This window comes from Hyla sarda, chromosome 6, assembly GCF_029499605.1.
Source record: "Hyla sarda isolate aHylSar1 chromosome 6, aHylSar1.hap1, whole genome shotgun sequence".
NCBI lineage: Eukaryota > Metazoa > Chordata > Amphibia > Anura > Hylidae > Hyla > Hyla sarda.
The window spans coordinates 17,364,724-17,379,328 of NC_079194.1; the positions used below are offsets into that span (position 1 = coordinate 17,364,724).

Consider the following 14,605-nt stretch of genomic DNA (forward strand, 5'->3'; position numbering starts at 1 on the left):
GTGAGCGCAGAGGGCCCCCCGAGTCAGACCTGCGAGTAGGTCAGTTTGTCCTCCCTCTCAGTGGGTGTAAAACAGGCCCCCATTCTGGGCCGGTAGCGAGGGCCTAATAAGGTGGAGATCCAGAAGTCATCGCGCTGACGAATTTTGACAATTCGGGGGTCACTACGCAAGCAACTCAGCATGCATCGTGCCATTTGTGACTCGCTGGGACTACCTGCCTCCATCTCGACTGCATACTGCCACGGTGTGTCTATGTCCTCTGTCTCGCCTCCCTCGTAATAACCCTCCAGCTCCTCTGGCTGCTCCTGCTCCTCCTCTCCTGTCCAATCACCAGAAACACCAGCCATCTTATCCACCATAAACTGTGCTCCGCTCTGCCCCTCATCATCCTCCTCCAGTTCATCCCCCACAGGACTCATGTAGTCTTCTGATGTAGGCGCAACATCTCCATTGCTGTGACCAGCCATGTTTTCAATCATTTTTTGGAGTAAATGTAGGAGTGGAATTACATCGTTCATGGCGTAATTCGAGCGACTAACAAAAAATGTGGCTTCCTCAAAGGGCCTCAGCAAACGGCAGGTGTCAGGTCTGAGCTGCCACTCGTTCACATTGAAGTTACACAGGGGAGTACTCCTATCTGGTTGTATCATCAAAAAATCCATGATGGCTTTTCTTTATTTGTATAGTCTGTCCAACATATGGAGGGTGGAATTCCAACGTGTGGCAACGTCACAAATGAGACTATGTTGTGGGATATTGTTCTGAAGCTGCAGCTCAAGCAAAGTGTGTTTGGCGGTGTACGAGTGGCTGAAGTGCATGCACAGTTTCCTTGTCATTGTCAGGATGTCTTGCAAATGGGGTGAAGACTTGATGAACTTCTTGACTACCAGATTCAACACGTCTGCCATGCAGGGCAAATGGTTCACACTTCCTTGTCGCAGCGCGGCCACAATGTTCTTCCCATTGTCGGTCACTATGGTTCCCATTTCCAGATTTTGTGGAGTAAGCCATACTCGGATTTCTTCCCTAATGAACTTCAGCAGTCCCCCCCCTGTGTGACTCCGTTCGCCAAGGCAAACCATGTGAAGGACGGCTTGACATCGCTGTGTCCTACACACGTGGTACGATGAAGGGCCACTGAGATTTGGACGTGCAGTGGAGGCCGAGGACATGGGGAGGAGGAGGCGCTCACTGTAAAAGGACCAACTGCCTGGGAGCCAGAGCGTGGAGGAGGAAGCGGTGTGACCTGTCCAAGTTGCTGTTGTGGCAGTGCAGGAACAACATTTACCCAGTGGGCCATAAAAGACATGTATTGTCCCTCCCCGTAGTTTCAGCTCCACACGTCGGCGATGCCGTGCACTTTTGAACACACCGACAGGCTCAAGGACTGGCCCACCTTCTCTTGTACAAACTTATGCAGGGCTGGTACTGCCTTCTTCGCAAAAAAATGACGGCTTGGGACTCTCCACCTCGGCTCGGCACAAGCCATCAATTCCCTGAAAGCTGCAGAGTCCACTAGTTGGAAAGGGAGGGACTGCAACACCAGCAACTTGGACAGGAGCATATTCAACTTCTGCGCTGTTGGATGAGTGGGCGCATACTGTTGTCTCTTGGGCATGGCTTCGCCGATCGATTGTTGGCGGAATGACTGACTACAAGCGGAAGAAGCAGGAGCGCAAGAAGGAGGATTTTACACAATGCTCCCTTTGGCTGAGGTTGTGGAGCCTTGGCTGGATGACGGAGAGAGCGGATGACCACTGGGTGATGCGGCAGGCTGGACCACTACCTCGGAGCAACGGTTATCCCAGGCCGCTTTATGGTGGCGAATCATGTGTTGACGCAGGGCTGTGGTGCCGAGATTGGGACCCTGGCCACGCTTCACTTTCTGCCGACAGATTTTGCATGTGACTATGCTAAGGTCCTCCGGATTCTTTATGAAGAACAACCACACCGCAGAGTAGCTGATTTTCCCACCCGCAGTCCGCACTATTTCACTGCTATTGGCGCCGTCTCCAGGAACCCCTGTTCCACTACCTCCCTGAATGGTAGCTTGCCGCAAAGCAGGTGGTCTCCCCCTGGCACGTTTGGCTCCTGAATTTCCACTACTGCCATCACCATGCTGATTGCCAACCATGTTACTGCCTTGCTGCCTCATAGACAAAGAGAAAATCTCTTCTCCTGATGATGATGAAGCCCCGGCTTCTGCACCCGGCTCCCAATTGCGATCGGTTTCATCATCATCAAAAGATTTGTGCACGTCACTGATGTCCTCCTCGTGTTCCACAACAGTGTCTACCTCAGGACCCTGAACAATTGAAACACCACCTCCCACGTCCCTCTCCGCATCACTACTTGCCCGCCTTGCAGAGCAAGCGACGCATGTCTCCTCACATTCTTGGCTTCCCATTAGCTGCTGACTGTCCTCTATTACATTGTCCTCACTAAATAGTGGAGCTGAACCCAAAGTATGAGATACTTCTTTGGGAGAGGGACCAGCATAGGACAAAGGCAATGGGATTACGGGGACTGCTCCTGGGCCATGCCAACTGAGGGTTGTGTCTGAGGAACCCACCGACTATTGACTGGGGTAGTGAGATGTCGCTTGTGATGATGGGGATGAGTGTGCAAACCAATTGACGAGGAGAGATGGGTCGACGACACGACCGCTGGGTGTTAACGGGAGCTCAGGCCTATTGCTGCGACTCCTGTTGCCACTAGCCCCAAGTCTGCTGCCAACTCTGCCTGACGTATGTAGGCCTCTGCACCCTCTCTGCGCACGTCCTGGCACTTCCCTGCCTGACATACTTAGTGCGTTTATGAGGGTATAGAACAGCAGCAGGCGATTACTTATGGCTGTCCTTTCAAAATATATAGGCCCTAGACAGAATAACAGTTACTAAATAGTACACTCCTTTGTTGTATGTATGCCCTTTGCAATGATGAGCGCACTGATATGCGTATTTCTACGCAGAAAAAAAACTTTTTTTTTTAAATACACCGGCAGGTATACTAATGTGTGGAATAGCACTGAATTTAGCACAGAGGCAGAATAACAGGTAGTAAATAGTATACTACTTGGTTCTATGTATGCCCTTTGCAATGATGAGCGCACTGTTAAGCGTATTTATACGCAGAAAAAAACTCTTTTTTTGTTGTATACACCAGCCGGAGTATACTAATGTGTGGAATAGCACTGAATTTAGCACTGAGACCGAAATACAGGTACTAAATAGTACACTACTTGGTTGTATGTTTTCCCTTTGCAATGATGAGCGCACTGTTAAGCGTATTTATACGCAGGAAAAACTTAATTTTTTTCTTTAATACACCGGTGTTACGCCGAGCGCTCCGGGTCCCCGCTCCTCCCCGGAGCGCTCGCTACACTCCTCTCACTGCAGCGCTCCGGTCGGTTCCACGGACCCGGGGCGCTGCGATACCGCCTCTGGCCGGGATGCGATTCGCGATGCGGGTAGCGCCCGCTCGCGATGCGCACCCCGGCTCCCGTACCTGACTCGCTCTCCGTCAGTTCTGTCCCGGCGCGCGCGGCCCCGCTCCCTAGGGCGCGCGCGCGCCGGGTCTTTGCGATTTAAAGGGCCACTGCGCCGCTGATTGGCGCAGTGGTTCCAATTAGTGTTTACACCTGTGCACTTCCCTATATCACCTCACTTCCCCTTCACTCCCTCGCCGGATCTTGTTGCCTTAGTGCCAGTGAAAGCGTTTCCTTGTGTGTTCCTAGCCTGTGTTCCAGACCTCCTGCCGTTGCCCCTGACTACGATCCTTGCTGCCTGCCCCGACCTTCTGCTACGTCCGACCTTGCTTCTGTCTACTCCCTTGTACCGCGCCTATCTTCAGCAGCCAGAGAGGTTGAGCCGTTGCTAGGGGATACGACCTGGTCACTACCGCCGCAGCAAGACCATCCCGCTTTGCGGCGGGCTCTGGTGAAAACCAGTAGTGACTTAGAACCGATCCTCTAGCACGGTCCACGCCAATCCCTCTCTGGCACAGAGGATCCACTACCTGCCAGCCGGCATCGTGACAGTAGATCCGGCCATGGATCCCGCTGAAGTTCCTCTGCCAGTTGTCGCTGACCTCACCACGGTGGTCGCCCAGCAGTCACAACAGATTGCGCAACAAGGCCAACAGCTGTCTCAACTGACTGTTATGCTACAACAGTTACTACCACAGCTCCAGCAACCATCTCCTCCGCCAGCTCCTGTACCTCCCCCGCAGCGAGTGGCCGCTTCTGGACTACGACTATCCTTGCCGGATAAATTTGATGGGGACTCTAAGTTTTGCCGTGGCTTCCTTTCCCAATGTTCATTACACTTGGAGATGATGTCGGACCAGTTCCCCACTGAAAGGTCTAAGGTGGCTTTCGTAGTCAGCCTGCTGTCTGGAAAAGCCCTGGCTTGGGCCACACCGCTCTGGGACCGCAATGACCCCGTCACTGCCTCTGTACACTCCTTCTTCTCGGAAATTCGAAGTGTCTTTGAGGAACCTGCCCGAGCCTCTTCTGCTGAGACTGCCCTGTTGAACCTGGTCCAGGGTAATTCTTCCGTTGGCGAGTATGCCGTACAATTCCGTACTCTTGCTTCTGAATTATCCTGGAACAATGAGGCCCTCTGCGCGACCTTTAAAAAAGGCCTATCCAGCAACATTAAAGATGTTCTGGCCGCACGAGAAATGCCTGCTAATCTTCATGAACTTATTCACCTAGCCACTCGCATTGACATGCGTTTTTCCGAAAGGCGTCAGGAGCTCCGCCAAGATATGGACTCTGTTCGCACGAGGCGTTTCTTCTCCTCGGCTCCTCTCTCCTCTGGTTCCCTGCAATCTGTTCCTGTGCCTCCCGCCGTGGAGGCTATGCAGGTCGACCGGTCTCGCCTGACATCTCAAGAGAGGACACGACGCCGCATGGAGAACCTCTGCCTGTACTGTGCTAGTACCGAACACTTCCTGAGGGATTGTCCTATCCGCCCTCCCCGCCTGGAAAGACGTACCCTGACTCCGCACAAAGGTGAGACAATCCTTGATGTCCACTCTGCTTCTCCACGTCTTACTGTGCCTGTGCGGATGTCTGCCTCTGCCTTCTCCTTCTCTTCTGTGGCCTTCTTGGACTCTGGATCTGCAGGAAATTTTATTTTGGCCTCTCTCGTCAACAGGTTCAACATCCCAGTGACCAGTCTCACCAGACCCCTTTACATCAATTGTATAAACAATGAAAGATTGGACTGTTCCATACGTTTCCGCACGGAGCCCCTTCTAATGAGCATCGGATCTCATCACGAGAGGATTGAACTTTTGGTCCTCCCCAATTGCACCTCGGAAATTCTCCTTGGACTTCCCTGGCTTCAACTTCATTCCCCAACCCTGGATTGGTCCACTGGGGAGATCAAGAGTTGGGGGCCCTCTTGTTCCAAGGACTGTCTAAAACCGGTTCCCAGTAACCCTTGCCGTAACTCTCTGCTTCCTCCAGTAACCGGTCTCCCTAAGGCCTATATGGACTTCGCGGATGTTTTCTGCAAAAAACAAGCGGAGACTCTACCTCCTCACAGGCCTTATGATTGTCCTATCGACCTCCTCCCGGGCACTACTCCACCCCGGGGCAGAATTTATCCTCTCTCTGCCCCAGAGACTCTTGCCATGTCTGAATACGTCCAGGAGAATCTAAAAAAGGGCTTTATCCGTAAATCCTCCTCTCCTGCCGGAGCCGGATTTTTCTTTGTGTCCAAAAAAGATGGCTCTCTACGTCCTTGCATTGACTACCGCGGACTTAATAAAATCACGGTTAAGAACCGCTACCCCTTACCCCTCATCTCTGAACTCTTTGATCGCCTCCAAGGTGCCCACATCTTTACTAAATTGGACTTAAGAGGCGCCTATAACCTCATCCGCATCAGAGAGGGGGATGAGTGGAAAACAGCATTTAACACCAGAGATGGACACTTTGAGTATCTGGTCATGCCCTTTGGCCTGTGCAACGCCCCTGCTGTCTTCCAAGACTTTGTTAATGAAATTTTTCGTGATCTGTTATACTCCTGTGTTGTTGTATATCTTGATGATATCCTAATTTTTTCGGCCAATCTAGAAGAACACCGCCAGCATGTCCGTATGGTTCTTCAGAGACTTCGTGACAATCAACTCTATGCTAAAATTGAGAAATGTCTGTTTGAATGCCAATCTCTTCCTTTTCTAGGATACTTGGTCTCTGGCCAGGGACTACAAATGGATCCAGATAAACTCTCTGCCGTCTTAGATTGGCCACGCCCCTCCGGACTCCGTGCCATCCAACGTTTTTTGGGGTTCGCCAATTATTACAGGCAATTTATTCCACATTTTTCTACCATTGTGGCTCCTATTGTGGCTTTAACCAAAAAAAATGCCGATCCCAAGTCTTGGCCTCCTCAAGCGGAAGACGCCTTTAAACGACTCAAGTCTGCCTTCTCTTCGGCTCCCGTGCTCTCCAGACCTGACCCATCTAAACCCTTCCTATTGGAGGTTGATGCCTCCTCAGTGGGAGCTGGAGCTGTCCTTCTACAAAAAAACTCTTCCGGGCATGCTGTTACTTGTGGTTTTTTTTCTAGGACCTTCTCTCCGGCGGAGAGGAACTACTCCATCGGGGATCGAGAGCTTCTAGCCATTAAATTAGCACTTGAGGAATGGAGGCATCTGCTGGAGGGATCAAGATTTCCAGTTATTATTTACACCGATCACAAGAACCTCTCATACCTCGAGTCTGCCCAACGGCTGAATCCTCGTCAGGCCAGGTGGTCTCTGTTCTTTGCCCGATTTAATTTTGAAATTCACTTTCGGCCTGCTGATAAGAACATTAGGGCCGATGCTCTCTCTCGTTCCTCAGATGCTTCTGAAATTGAACTCTCTCCTCAACACATCATTCCTCCTGACTGCCTGATTTCCACTTCTCCAGCCTCCATCAGGCAAACTCCTCCCGGAAAGACCTTTGTTTCTCCACGCCAACGCCTCGGAATCCTCAAATGGGGTCACTCCTCCCATCTCGCAGGTCATGCGGGCATCAAGAAATCTGTGCAACTCATCTCTCGCTTCTATTGGTGGCCGACTCTAGAGACTGATGTGGTGGACTTTGTGCGAGCCTGCACTATCTGTGCCCGGGATAAGACTCCTCGCCTGAAGCCCGCTGGTTTTCTTCTTCCTCTGCCTGTTCCCGAACAACCTTGGTCTCTGATTGGTATGGATTTTATTACTGACTTACCCCCATCCCATGGCAACACTGTTATTTGGGTGGTCGTTGATCGATTCTCCAAAATGGCACATTTCATCCCTCTTCCTGGTCTTCCTTCAGCGCCTCAGTTGGCTAAACAATTTTTTGTACACATTTTTCGTCTTCACGGGTTGCCTACGCAGATCGTCTCGGATAGAGGCGTCCAATTTGTGTCTAAATTCTGGAGGGCTCTCTGTAAACAACTCAAGATTAAATTAAATTTTTCTTCTGCATACCATCCTCAATCCAATGGACAAGTAGAAAGAATTAACCAGATCTTGGGTGACTATTTACGACATTTTGTTTCCTCCCGCCAGGATGACTGGGCAGATCTTCTACCTTGGGCCGAATTCTCGTATAATTTCAGAATCTCTGAATCTTCCTCCAAATCCCCGTTTTTCGTGGTGTACGGCCGTCACCCTCTTCCCCCCCTCCCTACCCCCTTGCCCTCTGGTCTGCCCGCTGTGGATGAAATTTCTCGTGATCTTTCCATCATATGGAGAGAGACCCAAAATTCTCTCTTACAGGCTTCTTCACGCATGAAGAGATTCGCGGATAAGAAAAGAAGAGCTCCTCCCATTTTTTCCCCTGGAGACAAGGTATGGCTCTCCGCCAAATATGTCCGCTTCCGTGTCCCTAGCTATAAGTTGGGACCACGCTATCTTGGTCCTTTCAAGATTTTGCGCCAGATTAATCCTGTCTCTTACAAACTTCTTCTTCCTCCTTCTCTTCGTATTCCTAATGCCTTTCATGTTTCTCTTCTTAAACCACTTATCATTAACCGTTTCTCTCCCAAATCTGTTCCCCCCACTCCTGTCTCCGGCTCCTCGGACATCTTCTCCGTCAAAGAAATTTTAGCATCTAAAAAGGTCAGAGGGAAAACCTTCTTTTTAGTGGATTGGGAGGGTTGTGGTCCTGAAGAGAGGTCCTGGGAACCTGAGGACAATATCCTGGACAAAAGTCTGGTCCTCAGGTTCTCAGGCTCCAAGAAGAGGGGGAGACCCAAGGGGGGGGGTACTGTTACGCCGAGCGCTCCGGGTCCCCGCTCCTCCCCGGAGCGCTCGCTACACTCCTCTCACTGCAGCGCTCCGGTCGGTTCCACGGACCCGGGGCGCTGCGATACCGCCTCTGGCCGGGATGCGATTCGCGATGCGGGTAGCGCCCGCTCGCGATGCGCACCCCGGCTCCCGTACCTGACTCGCTCTCCGTCAGTTCTGTCCCGGCGCGCGCGGCCCCGCTCCCTAGGGCGCGCGCGCGCCGGGTCTTTGCGATTTAAAGGGCCACTGCGCCGCTGATTGGCGCAGTGGTTCCAATTAGTGTTTACACCTGTGCACTTCCCTATATCACCTCACTTCCCCTTCACTCCCTCGCCGGATCTTGTTGCCTTAGTGCCAGTGAAAGCGTTTCCTTGTGTGTTCCTAGCCTGTGTTCCAGACCTCCTGCCGTTGCCCCTGACTACGATCCTTGCTGCCTGCCCCGACCTTCTGCTACGTCCGACCTTGCTTCTGTCTACTCCCTTGTACCGCGCCTATCTTCAGCAGCCAGAGAGGTTGAGCCGTTGCTAGGGGATACGACCTGGTCACTACCGCCGCAGCAAGACCATCCCGCTTTGCGGCGGGCTCTGGTGAAAACCAGTAGTGACTTAGAACCGATCCTCTAGCACGGTCCACGCCAATCCCTCTCTGGCACAGAGGATCCACTACCTGCCAGCCGGCATCGTGACAACCGGCAGGTGTATAACGTGTGGTATAACACTTAATTTAGCACAGAGACTGGAAAAAAGGTAGTATATGGTACACTATTTGCTTGTATTTAGGCCCTTTGCAATGATAAGGCCACTGTTAAGCGTATTTGTACGCAGGAAAACCTTTTTTTTCTTTAATACACCGGCAGGTGTATAACGTGTGGTATAACACTGAATTTAGCACAGAGAGAGAAAAAAAGGTGGTATATGGTACGCTATTTGCTTGTATGTAGGCCCTTTGCAATGATAAGGCCACTGAAAAAGCGTATTTGTCCTCAGAAAAAATTTTTTTTTTCTTTAATACACCGGCAGGTGTATAACGTATGGTATAACACTGAATTTAGCACAGAGACAGAAAAAAAGGTGGTATATGGTACGCTATTTGCTTGTATTTAGGCCCTTTGCAATGATAAGGCCACTGTTAAGCGTATTTGTACGCAGGAAAAAAAAAATTCTTTAATACACCGGCAGGTGTATAACATGTGGTACAACACTGAATTTACACAGAGACAGAAAAAAAGGTAGTATATGGTACACTATTTGCTTGTATGTAGGCCCTTTGCAATGATAAGGCCACTGAAAAAGCGTATTTGTACACAGGAAAAACTTTTTTTTCTTTAATACACCAGCAGGTGTATAACGTGAAATCCAGAATTAGTCACGGGTCCTGGCCATTGATAGCCACTGGGACCACCAAGCTATGACGTGCAGTCAGCCCGTGATCCTGTGTTATAGTACAGGAGCAGGACCAGGGTGTACAGGTACGCCCTTGGTCCTTAACCACTTAAGGATGCCCTGTGCTCGCTCCTGTGCTATAAAGTGGGGTCATGTGGCTTACCATAGCCAGGACCCATGGCTAATACCGGACATTATTAAACATAGTGATGCCTGGTATTAACCCTTTAGATGTGGTGTTCAGCTGCGGTGTCCTGATCAGCTGTGAGGACACAAGAAGGGTCCCTACCAGCCTCCTCATTGTCCGATCGCCGAGTGGAACGCCGATAACACTGATCAATGCTATGCTATATCATAGCATTGATCAGTGTCTGCAATCAAGGTATTGCTTGTTATAGTCCCCTATGGGGGCTAGAAAATTTTTAAAAAAAAGTGTAAAAAAATAGTTAATAAATGTGATTTAACCACTTCCCTAATAAAAGTTTGAATATTTCCCTTTTATAAAAATAATTCATTAATTAACCGCACGGTCAATGGCATACACATAAAAAAATATTCCAAAATAGCGTATTTTTGGTCCCTTTTCAAACCATAGAAAAATGAATAAAAAGCAATTAAAAAGTCTGATCAAAACAAAAATGGTAACGATAAAAACTTCAGATCACTGCACAAAAAATGAGCCCTCATACCGCCCCGCATGCTAAAAAATAAAAAAGTTATAGGGGTCAGAAGAGGACATTTTTAAACATATTCATTTTGGTGAATGTAGTTATGATCTTTACCAGACGTACGACAAAATCAAACCTATATAAGGCCCCTTTCACACTGCCAGTATGCCCCGTCAAATATGGCCGTCAAACTCCCTCTTTTTATTTAATTTTTTTTGCAATTTGACGGCCATAATTTTGATGGGTCATAAAGGCCAATAACTGGTCCCGATGGACCCCATTATAGTCAATTGGGTCCGTCGGGCGCCCTTATTTTCGGAGAGAATAGCCGGAAAAAAAGACGGTGCAAGCACTATTTTTTCTCCGGCTATTCTCGATCCTAAAATAACAGGCTTCACACTGCCGGAAGACAACAGCCAGTGTGAATGTAGCCTAAATTGTGTATTATTTTAATTGTATGGACCTACAGAATAAAGATAAGGTATCATTTTTACACAAAAAGGCACTGCATTGAAACAGAAGCCCCTCAAATTTGCAAAATTGTGTTTTATTTTTTAAATTTTCTCCCACAAATATTATTTTGTTTGGTTTTGCCGTAGATTTTTGGGTAAAATGACTGTTGTCATTACAATGCTGATTTGGTGGCGCAAACAACAAGCCATTATATGGGTCTGTAGGTGCAAAATTTAAAGGGTTATGATTTTTAAAAGTTGAGGAGGAAAAAAGGAAAGTGCAAAAACGGAAAAACGCTCCGTCCTTAACCCCTTAATGACGAAGGACGTATATTTACGTCCTCCGCAGGCTCCCGCGATATGCCGCAGGGTCACGCGGTATCCCCGCATCATATTGGGTCGGTCCCGGCGGCCATCAATGGCCGGGACCCGCGGCTAATACAGGACATCACCGATCGCGGTGATGCCCTGTATTAACCCTTCAGACGCGGCGATCAAAGCTGAGCGCCACGTCTGAAGCGAAAGTGAAAGTATCCCAGCTGCTGTTAAATTGCGGCGTCCCGAACAGCTTACAGACACCGGGAGAGACCTTACCTGCCTCCTCGGTGTCCGATTGGCGAATGACTGCTCCGTGCCTGAGATCCAGGCAGGAGCAGTCAAGCGCCGATAACCCTGATCACAGGTGTGTTAATACACACCTGTGATCTGTGTAAAAGATTGGTGTGTGCAGTGTTATTGGTCCCTATGGGAGCTATAACACTGCAAAAAAAGGTTAAAAAAAGTGTTAATAAAGATCATTTAACCCCTTCCCTAACAAAAGTTTGAATCAAACCCCTTTTCCCATAAAATAACATAAAACAGTGTAAATAAAAATAAACATATGTGGTATAGCCGCGTGCGTAAATGTCCGGACTATAAAAATATATCATTAATTAAACCGCACGGCCAATGGCGTAAAGTCCAAAAAAGCGTATTTTTGGTAACTTTTTATTCCATTAAAATTTTTAGAAAAAGTGATCAAAAAGTCAGATCAAAACAAAAATGGTACTGATAAAAACTTCAGATCACGGCACAAAAAAATTAGCCCTCATACCGCCCTGTACATGGAAAAATAAAAAAGTTATAGGGGTCAGAATAGGACATTTTTAAACGTATAAATTTTCCTGCATGTAGTTATGATTTTTTCCAGAAGTACGACAAAATCAAACCTATATAAGTAGGGGATCATTTTAATCGTATGGACCTACAGAATAATGATAATGTGTAATTTTTACCGAAATATGCACTGCGTAGAAACGGAAGCCCCCAAAAGTTACAAAATGGTGTCTTTTCTTCGATTTTGTAGCACAATGATTTTTTTTTCCAATTCGCCGTGAATTTTTGGGTAAAATGACTAATGTCACTGCAAAGTAGAATTTGTGATGCAAAAAATAAGCCATAATATGGATTTTTAGGTGGAAAATTGAAAGAGTTATGATTTTTAAAAGGTAAGGAGGAAAAAACGAAAATGCAAAAACTGAAAAACCCCGGTTCCTTAAGGGGTTAAGGTGATAGTCAGTATACACAACATAGTCACTGCACAAAGCACAGACAGTATACACATCATAGTCAGTATACACAGCACAGCCAGTATACAGATCATGGTCAGTACACACAGCACAGCAGTATACATAGCATGAACAGTATATACAGCAAAGTCAGTATATACAGCAAAGTCAGTATACATAGCACAGCCAGTATACACAGCACAACCAGTATACAGATCATAGAAAGTATATACAGCACAGCAGTAAACATAGCATGAACAGTATATACAGCAAAGTAAGTATACACAGCACAGCCAATATACACAGCACAACCAGTATACACATCATAGTCAGTACACACAGCACAGCAGTATACATAGCATGAACAGTACATACAGCCAAGTCAGTATACACAGCACAGCCAGTATACACATCATGGTTACTATACACAACAAAGTCAGTATACACAGCACAGCCAGTATACACATCATAGTCAGTACACACAGCACAGCCAGTGTACACAGCATAGTCAGTACACACAGCACAGCCAGTGTACACAGCATAGTCAATATACACGCAGCATAGCCAGTATACACATCATAGTCAGTACACACAGCACAGCAGTATACATAGCATGAACAGTACATACAGAAAAGTCAGTATACACAGCATGGCTAGTATACACATCATAGTTACTATACACAGAAAAGTCAGCATACACAACACAGTCACTATGTACAGCAAGTACACAAAGCATAGTCAACAAACACAGCACAGCCAGTATACACAGCATAGCCAATATACACAGCACAGCCAGTATACACATCATAGTTACTATACACAACAAGTCAGTTTACACAACACATAGATGTGACTCTATGTACAGCCAGTATACACAGCATAGCCAGTGTACACAGCATAGTCAGTATACACACCATAGTCAATAAACACAGCACAGCCAGTGTACACAGCATAGTCAGTATACACATCATAGTCACTCTACACAGCAAAGTCAGTATACACAGCATAGTCACTGTACACAGCATAGTCAGTATACACATCATAGTCACTGTACACAGCATAGTCAGTATACACATCATAGTCACTGTACACAGCATAGTCAGTATACACATCATAGTCACTGTACACAGCATAGTCAGTATACACATCATAGTCACTGTACACAGCATAGTTAGTATACACATCATAGTCACTGTACACAGCATAGTCAGTATACACATCATAGTCACTGTACACAGCATAGTCAGTATACACATCATAGTCACTGTACACAGCATAGTCAGTATACACATCATAGTCACTGTACACAGCATAGTCAGTATACACACCATAGTCAATAAACACAGCACAGCCAGTGTCACTACACAGCATAGTCAGTAAACACATCAGTCACTGTACACAGCATAGTTAGTATACACATCATAGTCACTGTACACAGCATAGTCAATATACACAGCATAGTCAGTATACACATCATAGTCACTGTACACAGCATAGTCAGTATACACAGCATAGTCAGTATACACAGCATAGTCACTGTACACAGCATAGTCAGTATGCACAGCACAGCCAGTATACACATCATATTCAGTATACACAGCACAGCCAATGTACGCAACATAGTCACTAAACACAGCATAGTTAGTATACATAGTCACTACAAAGCATAGGCAGAATACACAACATACCGTTAGTCACTATACAGACATAGTAGACATGAGGAGAGTATGAGAGCAATGCAGCCTCCATACAGACTCCTCCTCTCTGACATGTCTTCTCCCCGGCTGCTCCTCTCACCAGGGTCCAGTATATGTGACCCCCCCCCAGATCCCCCATTGACCAAAGTTATGGCAAATACCTGTAAAGCCTCTGTCCTCTCCTATCACACAGGACTCCATTCAGTATTCTGTGATACATCAGCCATGTCTACAGAGAGTGTACACGGCAGCATCTGTAATGTGTGAGGTAAGTGAGAGACATGAGCTGACTAAAGAATTCACTGAGGTAATACTGATCCCATAAGTGATATATAATCTGATACTAATCTAATATATGATGTATGAGGTAATACTGATCCCATAAATGATATATAATCTGATACTAATCTAATAAATGATGTATGAGGTAATACTGATCCCATAAATTATATATGATCTGATACTACTCTAATATATGATGTATGAGGTAATACTGATCCCAAAAATTATATATGATCTGATACTACTCTAATATTTGATGTATGAAGTAATACTGATCCCATAAATTATATATGATCTGAT

The 14,605-nt window shown here is 47.1% G+C and overlaps 1 protein-coding gene across 4 annotated transcripts in view; it reads right to left on the bottom strand.

Annotated features, from left to right (window-relative positions):
- The window catches only part of LOC130275364 (vomeronasal type-2 receptor 116-like), a 204,744-nt gene extending 190,425 nt beyond the window's left edge, over nt 1–14,319 (bottom strand). The window contains exon 1 of one of the 4 annotated variants that reach the window (XM_056523240.1): nt 14,185–14,319. In XM_056523240.1, the coding sequence (XP_056379215.1) occupies nt 14,185–14,243 (59 nt within the window). In that variant the 5' untranslated portion in view covers nt 14,244–14,319. Of the gene's footprint in view, nt 1–14,014 lie in introns of all 4 variants that reach the window. The other 3 variants (XM_056523243.1, XM_056523244.1, XM_056523242.1) reach the window with 3 other exon arrangements.
- Between the last annotated feature and the right edge of the window lie 286 nt (nt 14,320–14,605).